This window comes from Salvia splendens, chromosome 6, assembly GCF_004379255.2.
Source record: "Salvia splendens isolate huo1 chromosome 6, SspV2, whole genome shotgun sequence".
NCBI lineage: Eukaryota > Viridiplantae > Streptophyta > Magnoliopsida > Lamiales > Lamiaceae > Salvia > Salvia splendens.
The window spans coordinates 14,030,492-14,045,692 of NC_056037.1; the positions used below are offsets into that span (position 1 = coordinate 14,030,492).

The 15,201-nt window shown below is 37.7% G+C and overlaps 2 protein-coding genes across 2 annotated transcripts; one reads left to right on the forward strand and one right to left on the reverse strand.

Moving 5' to 3' along the window:
• Positions 1-376: 376 nt before the first annotated feature.
• Positions 377-7,532, reverse strand: LOC121809326 (CBL-interacting serine/threonine-protein kinase 24-like). The gene is made up of 16 exons (XM_042209895.1): positions 7,383-7,532; positions 7,083-7,269; positions 6,498-6,702; positions 6,064-6,126; positions 5,890-5,961; positions 5,391-5,498; positions 5,235-5,309; positions 5,062-5,115; positions 3,638-3,763; positions 3,041-3,130; positions 1,989-2,111; positions 1,616-1,735; positions 1,362-1,478; positions 1,046-1,102; positions 875-949; positions 377-779 (listed from the first exon to the last, which is right to left on the reverse strand). Exons 3-16 carry the CDS (start codon positions 6,660-6,662, stop codon positions 684-686), a joined length of 1,341 nt encoding a protein of 446 aa, XP_042065829.1. The 5' UTR covers positions 6,663-6,702; positions 7,083-7,269; positions 7,383-7,532; the 3' UTR covers positions 377-683.
• Positions 7,533-8,233: 701 nt separating this feature from the next.
• Positions 8,234-12,520, forward strand: LOC121809325 (nuclear pore complex protein NUP1-like). The gene is made up of 7 exons (XM_042209894.1): positions 8,234-8,374; positions 8,524-8,621; positions 10,042-10,234; positions 10,464-10,775; positions 10,852-10,923; positions 11,148-11,843; positions 11,941-12,520. The coding sequence occupies exons 1-7, from the start codon at positions 8,336-8,338 to the stop codon at positions 12,433-12,435; spliced, it is 1,905 nt and encodes a 634-aa protein (XP_042065828.1). The 5' UTR covers positions 8,234-8,335; the 3' UTR covers positions 12,436-12,520.
• The last annotated feature ends 2,681 nt before the right edge of the window (positions 12,521-15,201 follow it).

Genomic DNA, 15,201 nt, shown 5'->3' on the forward strand with positions numbered 1-15,201 from the left:
CACTATTTGATTGAAATTACATGACTACTTAATTCCTTTCTAACTAAACTAGACTAAATTATGATTAAACAATATGAACCTTGAAACGAAGAGAACATATTAAGATTTATAGGGTTTTCTATTGTTGAAGATCTCACGTCCTCTCTCAATTTAATACTTTCTTTAAAGTCTGCATAATGATTATATTTCTCATTTTTGTTGATTTATTAAGAATGTGTACGTATAATCAGTACGTGAAAATTATATGGCCCGTGCATAGCACGGGTGATAATACTAGTTAGTAAAAAGTGAGACAATTAGTGGTTGCATATGCATAACATTCTATCCGAAAATGTACACAAAGAAAAAGGTAAAACAGATTTCTTCCTAGCCAGTCTTATATAGAAAAAAGTTCACCTATTTTTATTGACTGTACATCGGCTTACAACATAACTTATGTCACGTATAAATCTACGAACAACCTTATCTTTTCCCACACATGAAGCTATCACACATGCATACATACATCATTGATAACAATAATGATTTAGATGGTATCTAAGCTATGGTTTTATTGCTTTCTAAGTAATATATAATAGCTCAAGATTGTGCAATTTGCTTCCGAAAACAGAGTTACTTACAGCACAAATGCGCAACCCCCCGTTCTACAAAGGGTTTTTGTATTGCTTTGCTTCGAAACTGGATCAACAAGTCATGGTTCTAAGCAAAGCAGGACCAGGACTCCCTTCCTTTGCTCTCCAGATAATATGATGGATCTTTTCGCACAAATTCTTGTAGAACTGCAGAAGATACTCAGAAACAAAAGGGTGAGTAATGGATCATTTTGCGCTGGATGGAGCAGGGCTCGGTTTGGAATGGTAAAGCACAGAGTCACCTTGTGGTATTCAAGTGTGTCTCCAGCAGCCTTACGGACATCCACCATGAAGAGGGATGGTGCAACTTCATATACCTTTGTGGAACAAGTATGAAGTCAAGCATGTGATGCATGACATGTTGAGATATTAAGCATTTGGAAAGCAACCATGAGTTAACATTTATGATTTACCTCGAGCACCACAGCAAATTGACTGGTTTTATTAGCAGATACGCCCTCGAGTCTCGTCTGTTAAAAGTATAGAATTGGAAGTGATTACGGAATAGTAGAGAACGGTAACCTCAGACCCAACATATTTGCAACCTAGACTTGCTATGGAGACATAGTTGAGCCCATCACATTACTGAATAAGGCCGTTGTCAGTTACCAAAAGAGTACGAGGAGAAGGGGAAATGATGCTCATCATCTAGAAATCTCTTCTGAGATGGCACAGAAAATCCAAAAATTTATTTACAACATTCAGCCACAGAATTCGAGGGAAACAGACCTTGTAACTTCTTGTGTGAACCTTGAGTCCCATTGAACAAGCAGCTTCCTCAATTGCTGCAATTATAACTTTTGCAGGTTGTCGGGAAACAAAACGAGTCTGTCGTTTGACATAATCCTGCATATATGCATAGACCAATTTTGAGTCAAGTCAAGCCAAACACAACAATGGTGTGTAGAGTAACAACAAATTGAGAGCCTTCGTCCTTGAAAAAATAATATTGCAGATGTCATGTCATAATTGAATTTTTATACCTGACGCCTGTCAAACAAGGCCGATAAATTCAACCCTTGGGAAAGTGTAATCATTTCAAACGCATTCATTATCAAAGGACCACCATCATCATTCCGAGATTCCTCATTTACATATTTGTCCTGAAATTTGAAAGAGTAAAAACTGTTGATAAAATTGCTACACTGAATGAAGATATACTGACTAGACCAAAGAATGTGATTGTCATTCTTTGCATGAAAAAATGGTAGGTAGCAATTGGTATTATAGAACAAATGACATAATATTTCTAATTGAATTGCTAACTTACAGATAAAGTAACAGCTCATGGAACTCATCAAACCATAAATAATCAACTCAGCACAGAAACTATATAAAAGAAGAGAACAAACTAACCTCAATGTCATCAAAAACAGCACGAACATCATCCAGATTCACCACTTCATCATCTCTGGGTCTGACAGGGACATAACTTTTTTGGAACCATGAGTCTCGTTTTATTCCTTCAATTTTTATTCGCTGCAAATAGTGGTTACTTAGAAGGGCCAAGCCCTTTCTTGTGGGTCAAAATGGAATGCAGCAACTAGGGGAAGAAACAGGAGAGGGGAAAGGGAGAAGTGATCAAACAACACTAAGAACTAATGGAAACACTGTATTGTCAATGAGAAGTTGCAAGATGTTGCAAAAGCTTCATGATAATATTAACAAATTCAAAGTCGGATAGAAGTCCAAATGGATTGGAAAAAATGAGACCCAATTGGCTTTAGAAAGGATCGAACACCATCCAATAAAATCTGAATGCTCTTTATACGAGATAATTTAAATAATACCACATTTCTGTAGAAATCAAAATTACACTTGCTAATTCTGCAGGAAAAAAATGGTGCAGAAACATTATTCAGTTTGAGTTTATAACTCAGTTGATCCAATATTATTAAGTTACTCCTAAGTGCAAATTTTATAACTCGTATCAAATGTTCTAATGTGTAAAATTCAACTTGCTATATATCTTCTGACTAACTATAAAAAGATTTTTCATTAATTTTTATTGTGACCAACTTTGCAATCACACTCATTCCTAATGGATCCAGTTGATATCTTACCTCAGATTACGAGGATTATTTAAAATATTTTTACGAAGGCTAAGGTCCCAGTTATTAAAAAAAAGTTGCATCTACGGTATATTATGATCTATAAGGTTCAATGGTTGTGTCTGATCTGCTATTCTAGAGCTCCAATGTTCGACAACTGTAAAACTCACTATGCTACTCGTGATTTCTTATTACGGTAGAATGATGATAAGGAGGAACAAGTGGAGATTTGAGGATACAGCAGTTGATTTTTAGAATGAGTAAAAGAGTGTGTGCAATGCTTGAAAAATCAAACGTAGAGTTAAGAGATGCCAGGAACAGTGAACAATTGGATATGAACATGGTTTCTGTAGTTACTGTTTCAGGATTCGGGTCAAGGATCTTATGTATCAATGCAATTGCACCCACAGAAAACCAATACGGGCATGAGAACTGGGCAGCATTAATCTGCAAAACAGGAAAATGACGAAACACAATTTAAATGATATTCCTCACAAATTACAACAGAGCTTCTCTGGAAAAGCTAATATAATGCTATTGATATTATATGAAACTAAAAGAAAATCAAGGTATACTAAAACAAACTATAGTTAGAGATTCTTAACTATAGTTTGAATTCAATTTAATGGCAGATATAACCTTTTTTCTGTTTGTAGTCAAAACATGCCACTCATATTCATGGGAGTAAATCATACAATCCACTATATAAGATTAAAGGAAGCCACTGAAATGTTTTTGTGTTAACTACTGACGATAGATTTAGCACCTCACTGAATCACCTAGCATGATCGTTTTGATAGAAAACCTAAACCAATTGGATAAGAAATTCATGAAGCTTTGAAAAATATAATTTTTTCACGTGTTAATAAATCATTGTCCATAACTTAGTACAGATCCATACTAAAAATGTAATATAATATTTGTAACATTAAAAAATATAATGAATTTATTAACCTTGTTATATAAGGAAGGAAGGTCTATTTCCTCAAATGGCAAATATCCTGCCATTAAAACATAAAGGATCACGCCGCATGACCAAATATCAGCAGCTGCACCATCATAACCTCGGTTGCTTAGTACCTAAAGCATTATAATAACAAAGGTCCATAAATGGCAAGCATGATTAAGGACAGCAGATAAGAATAAGGATTTCTCAGGTAATGAATTAAGAAAACTTACAACTTATCGAAATAACTAAGGCCCCACAAGCGTGCAGATTTCAGAAGGTTATGATTAAGCGGACAGGAGAACAACTATTCAATAGCTTCTACATTAAATTAATGGATGTTCAACAGCATATCTTCTCAGATACATATGTGAAAAGAAATGGTCGCAACAAGTGGGGAAATGAAGCCAAGCAAATAAATTAGCAACCGCAATAGATCAGTCCTGCTAAGAAATCAAATTTCCCATCGCCCGAGTTCAAGAGGAGAGAGAGAGAGAGATTCTTGCACAACTAGACATGTTATATGGCCATCTAAATTAATTTTCAAGATCTACAAACCCATGCTTCTAAGACATATACCTAATTTTACTCTTAAATTTACATTGTTTGTGTTCATAGCAGCATAGACAGTAGCAACATAGAGATGTAAATTGACATGAGATATCAGGGTGGCAGTTCACCAGATTAGAAATCCCTACCTATTGTATGGTTTTGGTATGACCTTTGTCACCAGTATACATTAAGTACAGCTTATTGTCAAGTCTTTTTAAAGCAACTTCATGATATTTCTATCTAGATAAAGTTAGAAGATGCTGCACAATCATATACAAGAAATAGAAGGCAAGGTGATACACTATTTCCATATCAACTAAGTCCAAAATAACCACACATTTGTCGTATATTTGCCTCAGTCACAAAGGCTTGAAGCCAATCTAGCTGTTCTGCAGTTCAAAAGGTTTCTTTAAGAATTAAATAGCCCTTGCTGTTCTGTAGTTCAGAAGGTTTCTTTTAGACTTAAATATAGCCCTTCCAGAGATGGTTCCAAATGATGCTGAAAATGTGGCAGGTTAGCCGTGCAGATCCGTATTAATCTTTGTTCCCTTTCTCTTTCTCTCTCACACAACACAAACTCACAGATTGTTTTTTCAGACTAGTCCATGTGATGGTTGTACAGATAGAAAAGTAGATTTGGTAGTAAAACAAGAAGAAAGGGGCAGATTATATTCTAGTTCTCTAATGATCGATCTGCAATACAAGCGTAGGAAAAGATAGCAATAAAATGGTACAGGCAACTTTTCCAAAAGTATGTTATTCCAAAAAATAAGGAATCCAACTAACCAGTATGTTATTCATGAAAGTGCAGCACAAAATACTCAGACTCTACGTGCAAGATATCTATCCAACAGAGTATAGCATCATATGAAAATCATACCTCGGGTGCAACATAATTTGGAGTCCCACAGGTTGTGTGAAGAAGATCAACTCCCTGGACATGGTTCCAGAAAATAGGAGAAAACAGTGAATCACATTTATTGCCCCAATATTAACACAATTGGCAGTACCACACTAAAGAATCATCTAATTTTAAATGGTTACAGTGCTTACCTTTTGAGGTAATGCACTCAGTCCAAAATCAGAAACCTTCAACTTTCCTTGGGAATCAAGGAGCAGGTTTTCAGGCTATACACATAAATATTAACATTAGAAATACAATAGTAGTAATGGATATCAATTCAATCATCATTAAAGACTTCCGCTTACCTTTAAATCACGGTGGTACACACCCTTACTATGGCAATGTGAAACTACATCGATGAGTTGTTGAAAGTATCTTCTTGATTCATTCTCAGAAAGCCTACCATGGTGAACCTGGGCATCAAGAAATACAAGTAGGCCAGTTAATCATGCATATGATTGGAAAAGAAGATAAATTCCGCATCACAAGGTTTATAAAAGGTATGACCCCAATATAATGACTTCAATCATCGGTTCTACATGATCAGAGGGCTCCGAAAATAGATATACACAAATGCATAGAAATATAATGTGACCCAAATGTATCCACATTAGATCTTCCCAATTTTTTTATGACATGATTAAAGATACAAGTCCAGATATGCATATTTGCTTAATGTAATATCCAGCACAAACAATATTTTCAGTTTGCATGTAAGATAGACGGTTTCAGTGCTCATTTAACCATAACACAGTCAAATGGGAAATATAACATCATTTTTTCAAAAATTACACAAGTACTTACAATTTTATCAAAAAGTTCTCCGCCAGTCACAAACTCCAGAACTATGTATATCTTTGATTGACCGGCTAAAACCTAGTAGGCAGATAAATATAAGAGAAGGTCAGCAAGCAATGGATCCTGATGCTCTAATGGGGTTCTAATAAAAAAATCCAAATGGACAATTACTAAGTATACCTCGTGCAGCCTTACTATACAAGGATGTCTGACAATCTTCATTATTGAGATCTCTCGTTTTATCTGTGAACCAACAAATGTGTCACCAATATGATTTAATAAATAAAGAAAAGTGAAAAAAAACACCATATAGCTCCAGATACGCAGATCGGGAATAGCATAATGCGCTTCGAGTTCATTAAAACAATACCCCAACTAGAATTTTCAGAAATATAAGATTCTTCCACTTGCTTGAAGAAATCTCCTGTACTTTCTGGGAGAGTGGAGATTCTTCACAAAAGGAATAGACTAAAGAAGCTTTATATATCAAGTTGCACCATAGTTTTGTTTCTTTTTTCAAGAAAAAGAAAAGGGATTACTGATTGCAGTGCTGAAATCTAACTGATAACAGTAAAATTTGTAACAATAGCAACATCTACAAATAAAGTGTATACCTGGTCGACCATCTTGTGCTTGAGAATAGTACTCTTGGCCAAGATTTTAATGGCCACATTGTCACCCGTCTCTGTGTTGTGCGCAAACTTAACTTTTGCAAAAGTTCCCTCTCCAATGGTTCTTCCAAGCTCATATTTTCCAACTTTTCTCTTCGCTCCCATCATTTTGTGTTTGGAAATGCAAAAGTTCCAAAAATATCCAATCCTGACAATCACGAACCAGTTTTATTGCATACAGAAGTCAACCTTATGAAGCAGCCATAAAAAGGTACTAGAAAACAACTGCACAAATTAATCATCATGATTGATTAGCGCGCTAATTTACAGCAATCAGATAGGATTCTTCTTCCAACCAATTGCAGAAGTCGTAAGAATCCAATTGAATTGAAAAGAAATTAAATTGGAGATTGAAATCACACAAAAGGAGCGCAAAATCATGTTTTCATGTAGATATATGTATATAATGCACTAGGTAGAAGCTTGTAATCCTCTCCACAAAGATGAGCAAAAAGCAAGAGAATTAGGAGAGACGAGACAGAATGAGGCGCTGCAATAGCAGTTACGTCGTTTGAGATGAGCTAATACCGTCAATCGGGGAGTATAGCCGCCAGAAGCAGATCCGGTCGCCGGAGCTGGAGCTGGAGCTGGAGCTGATGTTTAAGCTGGAGTACTAACAAAACTTACGCTGCGAGACTACTTTGACCTCTCAAAATTATACTATAATTACTCAATTTAAAGTAGAACCAAAGTCCCAACCACCGATCACGTTCACCTATAACAATTTTACAACATTTTACTATTAAAAACATCAATATGAATTATAAAAACATCAATCTAAATTTGACATATGACTACTCTTATAAAAATAAAAACGAGTTAAACTACCTCTATTCTTATGAGGGTTACTTCCGAGTCTGCATCCAACCTATGTGGTTGTATTCTGGCTTCATATAGAAAATTTATTAACTTTTAAGAATTTGGATGTTTTGATATGTATCATAAATCGATTGAAGATGTTGTAAAAGAAGAATTTCAAACTATTCAGTGTAAACGTTACATTTTCATATTTTCTTATTATTTAGAATTCTCTCTTGTTTTTGTTTATTTATTTAGTACATCATTCAAGAGATCGCCTAAAATGAGCACTGCGCGTAGTGCACTGAGTCAGAGTGATTCACACTCGAGAAATGAATGGTGATTCCATGATTGCTTGATTGGGGACATATTGTTAATTTTATATTTGATATTCTATATATTGAATTTAATAAACCCTACATCTAATTTTTGTTTTACTTTTTCTCTAACTCAATTGGTAATGCACTTCATATTCGATACGTCAAACACATATACTACTATTATTTGTGTATACTTATAATAATTTTAGTTTGTATAGTATACTTTAAGCGTATTTTTAAAGAATGTATATGATGCACTACAATTCTTTAATTTTTAGAGTACTTACTTTTTGACTTTAATAAACAGGACTAGTTTCAACTTCAAAGTCAATTTCAAAAGAGTAATAGTGTATGAAATGAATGCTTTTGCAAGGTCGAAAAGTTTATATATCACTCTGTTAATTATGCTTTCCTTATAAGACAAACTTAGTTCTTTTTTTTAAATTACAATTTGCATCTTTAAGTAGTATTTTATTGTATTTTGTAGCATGTGTAATTTGATAAAAAAAATGTGAAAAATAAGTGGGCCAAGACTCAAACCGCAACCAAATAACGTAATTACTGAAATCGGCAGTAAATAAAAAGTGTGCGCCAATTGCAATTCGGCAGCCATAACAAATAATACAGCTCACTATTTTCTTCTGAATTTTGAGTTGTAAAATCATGAATATTTCCGGCGCTAATTTGCACGACACTACTCAGGTTCCGATCCTGAATGATGCATTCACCTTATTATTCTCCTCGTTTTTCTCGGATTTTCTAGTTTGCAAGTGCTTGTTTATATCAATATGTATTCTTTTTGGAATGAATTTGAATTTGATTTTTTTGTGATATTATATGATTTTGTGCAGTCTATGGTGCTAAGATCTACCCAAGAAAAGGATGGAACTCGGTATGATTCCGATTTTGCCAGAATCGAGCAGCTGATTAAAGGCAACACTTTCACTAGGTACTTTTTCGTATATCGGTGCCTTTGCCCTAACTTTAGAGTTGAAAGTTCGATTTTTGGTGATTAATTTAGCAACTGATGTATAAGCAAACATGTCGTATTGCTGGACTCTGAATGCGTAGCAACTGATTATTTTGAATGCAACTATTTCTATGAGGAAATTTCTGAACTATACGGAACTGCAAGATTTTAGGGCTTTTGTTGATCATTGTTATATAAAAAGTCCTTGGGATTTCTAAGTTTTAGTGTCGAGATAGTATATGTTATTTGTTTTTATTTCACATTGATGGTGTATTTTGTGTGATTTTAAGAATGAAGGGTTTCCAGCATTCTAACGTGCATTGAACTATTGATTAATTCAATATAGATTAATCAAAGTAATCCTTCAGATAATTATGTATTGCGATTGATTAACTCAATATAGATTAATCAAAGTAATCCTTCAGACAATTATGTATTACGATGAAGATTGTTGTGTGATTTCCCCTCTTTCAATATGATTTACATGTGAGGGAAAATGGAAGTATTAAAAAAAGACAGCATTCATTTCAGTTTTGAGCAGTGCATGCAGTTTACACATTTGAATTATACATGGTGCACTTTTTTGTCTTATCTTCAGACTCCAATGCAGAAGCATAGGGAACAACTGGGAGAACACATCTATCCACTGTGTTTTTCCCATTTTGAACATTTCTCTCTATTACTCTAGTTTCATGTAGTTGAACTTGTTTCTCTCTCATCGTCATCGAAGCACAGTCACCAATCTGAAATCTTCTGACATATGCATGTCTGATCACATAAACCATTGGGTCAGAGAATTCATCAAAAGCAGAACATATTGTAATTATAGGAAGTGCTAGTGATGTAGTGGTTATGACTATGAAGCTTATTCCCAATCTTGCTTATCTTGATCAGTTCCGAGTTTCTGCTGTCTGGCTGTGAGTTTTATAGTTTACTTACAATTGTGATTGGTGGGTGGTGGAACTTAGATGCCTAACATGGATATCTTCTCATAAACAAGTTCCCCTCAGTGTCCGTTTAAATTTCTTGAAATGTACTATAGTGTATGTAGTCACTGCTAGGTATATTTAGAAATATACTCCCTCCGTTTTTTAAAAATAGCAACTATTCCATTTTGGGCCATTCCTTAAATAGAAACTTTAGAATATTTCTATTTTAGGACATGGACCCCACAATCCAATAACTCTACTTTCACTACTTTTTCTCTTCCTCTCTCTTACTTTACTCATTTTTCTTTTCATCTCTCTTACTTTACCAATTTTTCTCACTTACTTTACCAATTGTGCATTAAAACCCGTGCCGTTTCAAATGTTTCTATTTTTTTTAATGCGGAGGGAGTATTTGTTAGTTTCTTCTTAATAACCCAGGAATTGCATCTGATTCGTCTGGTACACTGCAGGGAGGAAATCACTCATTTGATGGAGATATTAAATTCAAGAGTGAATAAGGAGGAGGAACAAAAATTAAGCAGTAATGCTGAAGATGATGGTCAGCTTGTTCCATGGAGGCCTGAAATACTCATAACACCTTCTGAAGGGAGACAGAGATATACTGAGGGAACTGTGATTGGCTATTCTCGTGAAAAGTCAGATGTGAGTGCATATTTCTTGTATATCATTCAGAATTTTCTTTCTTTCAGTACAATTTACAACCTGCCAGGCCTGAAATGTGGTGAAACTTGTTAAACCTTTTAGGGTAATAATGTTTATTAGTTTTATTTGAAAATTAATGCAGTTGATACAACTTTTTTTTTAAGTATTGTATGCACTCATGTAATTATTCTTATGAGTAGAAATACTGCTATGTCGAGAAATGGCACAGGTTCCTGTTGGTGTAAGTGCTTCCCCAATTGATCTTGCTCGTGCATACATGTCTCGTCGTACCACTGAAGAAGGCCAAGATCTTCATAATTCCATATCTAACAGTGAAAGAGCACAACAAACCAATGAGTTTACAAGAAAGCCACTACCTTTTCCATCACCTTCACCTAAGCCATCCATATGTTGGCCTGGCTCTGTGGTGCACACACGTCATGGTCTTACTACACCACTGGGTCAGAGGGGGAGGAGCAGGCTTCAAGATTTTCCTAGAACCCCCTATTCAAGAACCATACTGTCAAAGTCCAAAACCAAGGTAGGCATCATTACATTGGCAGAATATGTTATTACTAGGGTTACTCATTTTAACCGTGCATTTTTTTGTGATTCAGTTACAAGCTGATAGTCAGTATGCAAACACATCAACTCCCTTTCGACAATCTCGAGAATCCCCCTATGAGCAGGTATTATTTGCTTTTGTAATAATTCCATGCTCTATAGTTATGCTCTTCCCATCTATGATTCCATAGTTCCAAAGGAGTTTTTCATTATATAAGGAGTACTATAATCAATACGTAATAAGTATATGTTTCCTATGATCAGTTTGCATGGTCAGATTTATTGAGGGGGCAAACAAAATGTTTTAGACTTGTGGTTTTAGCATATAATGAATTTAAATGACTTTCAGGTGAAATCAAGGGGTGAGACAGTTGATGCTTATGGTTCAGTGGGACCTATTCGTCGTATGAGGAATAAATTTGCTTCTGAAATCCGTCCACGAGGATCCATTTTCCTGAGTTCGCCTAAAGAAATTCCTCTAAAAGCCCCTACAACCCAAGAATTTGAAGGTTTCTTACCTAGTGTAGAAAAGAATATTGTGCCAGGTGAAACTAGCGGTGTACCTAAATACTTGTCAGGGGACAATGTTTCACTACCCTCTGATATAGGTATGTCTAGCATGAACTTATCTGCTAGTCAGGCAGCTAGGAAAGCACTGGAATTTCTCGATAGAAACAAGCCAACCCCTAAGCAAAAGGAGGCTGAATTAAGGTTGGTGACTGGATGGGGATCTTCTCCTGATGCAACTGATGTCAGTAACGTAGAAAGTAGAAGCTCAGCACACGTTGAAGACCCTGCTTCCCACAAGAATACTGACACTTCCGGCCCAAATTTCCCTTCGGAATTCAATAAAAGTAGCAATAAGTTTAATTTTTCAGGAAATTATCATGCCAAAGGAATGAATGAAGCAAGAGATGAAGCTACCGGAATCACTAAAGGTTCTGGCTCAATTTTTAGTGGCTCTTCGAACAGCACTGCAGGTGCAGATACAATTCCTCTTTTCGGTCATAAAACTTCTGGTCCTCAGCCCCGAAATTGGAATAAGGTATGTACTTCTCTTCCTATGTTGCTTCTCTATGCACTAGAAGTTCTTGTTTCATATTTCCTGGTAATGGTATTTAAATCTGTTCTCCTGCCTTAAGTCCTTGTTGCAGAATGCTCTTGCCACGACTAATGATAGAGAGACCAAGACAGGTTCGCAGTTTTCTCTTCCTCCTCTAAGTAATGGACAGGATGCAAAGACAACAACTGAAGCAGAAGCTTTGAAAAGTCACGGGATGAAACCTTCATTGCCGTCAATATTTACCCAGAGGACTATACTACGTGCAGCTTCCTCGGACAATGGAGTGGGGTTCACTTTCCCTGTTTCTGCTTCTGCAGGTGTGCTCTCAGAACCGCCAACGCCTTCTATCATGCCATCTTCTTCACCAAATTTAACATCCCAACCAAGCGATACTCCTAGTATTCCTTCTTACAGTTTTGGCTCTAACAAGTCAGCACCAAGTGTAGTGTTCTCGTTTCCATCAACGACAAGTAGTGCATCAAACCAAGATGATTCTGATCCTATATTTAGTTTTGGATCAGACAAGGGTAGATTGTGTTTTAGCTCTTTTGGAGAAGATTCCATTTGTTATTAATCTGCAGGCCTTTATATTCAGATATAAGATTTGAGTTTGACCTTTTTATACTTTGGATAGGTATAATTGATCTAGTTTTCCCTCTCTTTTTGGTTCAAGTATCGTTGAATGACTCGCTTTCTCTCTATTTCTATCGGATGCGTTAGCTGTTAAGTTTGATAATATAACGTGCAATTTGCGTATCTGTAATTAGCAGACACGCTCTGCTAATGACATTTCATCATTTGTGCTGTGTATTCTGCTTGGTTTTCCCGAACTATTTGTTTATGACATCATTTGTGCTGTGTATTCGGCGTTTTTTTCCTCTCGAAATATTTGTGTATGTTTTATTTTGAATTTATTGATTTATAATCAAGTTTTATTAATTACAGCATATTAAAGTTTAGTTACAATGAATATCATTTGGTTTAGATTATGGCATACACTTGCATTTTTTGGAGGAGAGTGTGTGTGTTTGGTTTACATTACAATTAATATTATTTGTGTGTGCTAAATTTAATTTCACTGAAGTGTATATATCTGACATAATTCCGACTTTCTAAAGGGGTTCGCCGTCCTAAAACTGTTAAATTGGGAGAAACTTTTGAGTTCTTTAAAGTTAAGATTAACTAAATTTAAAAAATTTTAAGTATAACCGTACAATGTTTGTAAAGTACTTATACCATCAGCAGTGGGGCGCCCTAAGGTGCGCCACGTCAGCATTTTTATCCTCCTCCTTCTCCACCTGCAGTGGGACGCCCTATGACGCGTCACATCATCATTTTGTTGTTTTGTTTAATTAATTTAACTGTTTTCAAATAACACGTAACGAGTAAAAAAAACGACTAAATAACTAGCGGCGAAGTTTTAATAATAAAAAAAATTACACCATTCAACTAAAAAAAGAAAAAAACTAAGTCGGGCCAATTCCCAACTTCCTACGCAACTCATCGAGTAATGCACGGAGATACTCGGCTTGTTCGGGGTCGGTGCACTTCTCGAGGGCCTTGTGCGTCTGCAACATCGTCCTTGTCATCGACGCTGTAGCTAACGACGCAAACGCGGTGGCCGTCTGCGTCGGGAGCTCATCCGGGTCCGGAACAGGGGTTGCAGCGGTCGACGATGACGTCGCGGTCGCCTTCCCCTTGGCCTTCGCAGCCTTGATGCCGGGAGGACGCCGGGAGGACACCGGTGTGCCGGAACTCCCTTCATCCACGTACGTCCGGTTGAGGTCAACCGGGTTAGTGCCGCTGCCGCTGCTCGTGTAGTCACCAGCTTCGGTGACCTTCGTCCTCTTCGGCGCACCAGTGTGCAGAATTCCACCTTGGAACTTCTGCTTCTCCCTCAAGAGCGCCCAGATGGCCTCGTGCTTGAACTCGCCGAACATCGACCGGTACGACAACATCGCTTTAGAGCGCACGTCGTGCACGCTCTCGCCGCTCCCCTGTGACCGCACGCACTTCTCGAACTCCGCCGAGTACAAGTTCACTTGCTTCTTGATTTGATCCCAGTGCTTACGGAGTTGCTCACTCTTGCGCTTGTACGCGGTCGGCGGCTTGACCGAATTGTAGAGGTCCGCGATGCGCTCCCAGTACGCGGTCTGTCTCTGGTTGTTGGCGAATATCGGATCTTCCGATATATCTACCCAACACCGGGCCAAAGTGAGAGTTTCGTCGTCGGTGTAGTTCGTACGGACCGAGAGGCGGCAACTTCTGCGCCCGCTGCCGGTTCCGCTTCGCCTTCCCCTTGGCGGCACCGGTCGCTGCGGGGGCGGGATCGGCCGATGCGGTTGGGCGGTGCGGCAACGGCTCTATATCAGACAACCCATACGATTCCGTACTGAAATCGGGATCGTAATGGGTGTTGTCGCCGAACGAACGATAATCGCCGGGTTCTGTACCCGGCCAATGCGCCTCTCCGCTAAACGTAGGGCTATTGGGGCTTGAATCCATTTCGTAGTAATTATGTAAATGTAAGTTTCGAAGATGAAATCGTGTGAAATGAAATGTTACAAATGAACGCTATTTATAAAAAAACGAAACCGCGTGTCATCGTCCGCGTGCCATCGTCCGCGGCCTTCACAATGGGGCGGACGATGTCACGGACGATAGCCATCGTCCGCGACGTCCGCAATGGAGCGGACGATGGCGCGGACGATGGCCATCGTCCGCGGTTTAAGTCGCGCCTGATGGTTGGGCGAATTTTTGATGGTAGTAAATGCAGGTAATGAATATAGATCACGACACAAGGAATTACGTGGTTCGATTTACTGAGGTAAATCTACGTCCACGGGAAGAAAGGAGGGCAAGATTGTATTGCTTGATCTGGTTTTCCAGCTTACAAATACAGACTTGCTATATGATATTTGATGTCTAGAGAGCCCCCCTGTCTATCTGATCTAAGTTCTATTTATACATTGAACTAAGATCGTGGCTTGCATCACCACTAACTAGGTCGTGGCTTACATCATCACTAACTAGGTCGTGGCTTACATCATCACTAATTAGATCGTGGATGTCGTGGAGGTCATGAAATCCTGCATGGGTCCACCACTAAATAGATTGAGTAGTGGAGGTCGTGGAGATCCTGCATGGGTCCACTATCTCCCAGTTCGGTTGAATACTGAGACCGAACTGCTGAACTATTGCCGAGCAGCTTTTGCCAATCTGAGAGTAGAGCTTGATTGGTCGGCTTTTACCGAGCTATAGGCTGGGGCCGAACTCTTTGGTAATGCCGAACTGAGAGTAGAGCTTGATTGGTCGGCTTTTACCGAGCTGTAGGCTGGGG

Coding starts and splice junctions, on each gene's coding strand:
- LOC121809326 (XM_042209895.1), bottom strand. CDS start 6,662: ATGATGGGAGCGAAGAGAAAAGTTGGAAAATATGAGCTTGGAAGAACC. Junction 1,736..1,988: donor CTGTTTTTGATGACATTGAG/GTTAGTTTGTTC, acceptor TTCAAATTTCAG/GACAAATATGTAAATGAGGA. Junction 1,479..1,615: donor CCTTGTTTGACAGGCGTCAG/GTATAAAAATTC, acceptor GCATATATGCAG/GATTATGTCAAACGACAGAC.
- LOC121809325 (XM_042209894.1), top strand. CDS start 8,336: ATGAATATTTCCGGCGCTAATTTGCACGACACTACTCAG. Junction 8,375..8,523: donor ATTTGCACGACACTACTCAG/GTTCCGATCCTG, acceptor GATTTTGTGCAG/TCTATGGTGCTAAGATCTAC. Junction 10,776..10,851: donor TGTCAAAGTCCAAAACCAAG/GTAGGCATCATT, acceptor TTTGTGATTCAG/TTACAAGCTGATAGTCAGTA.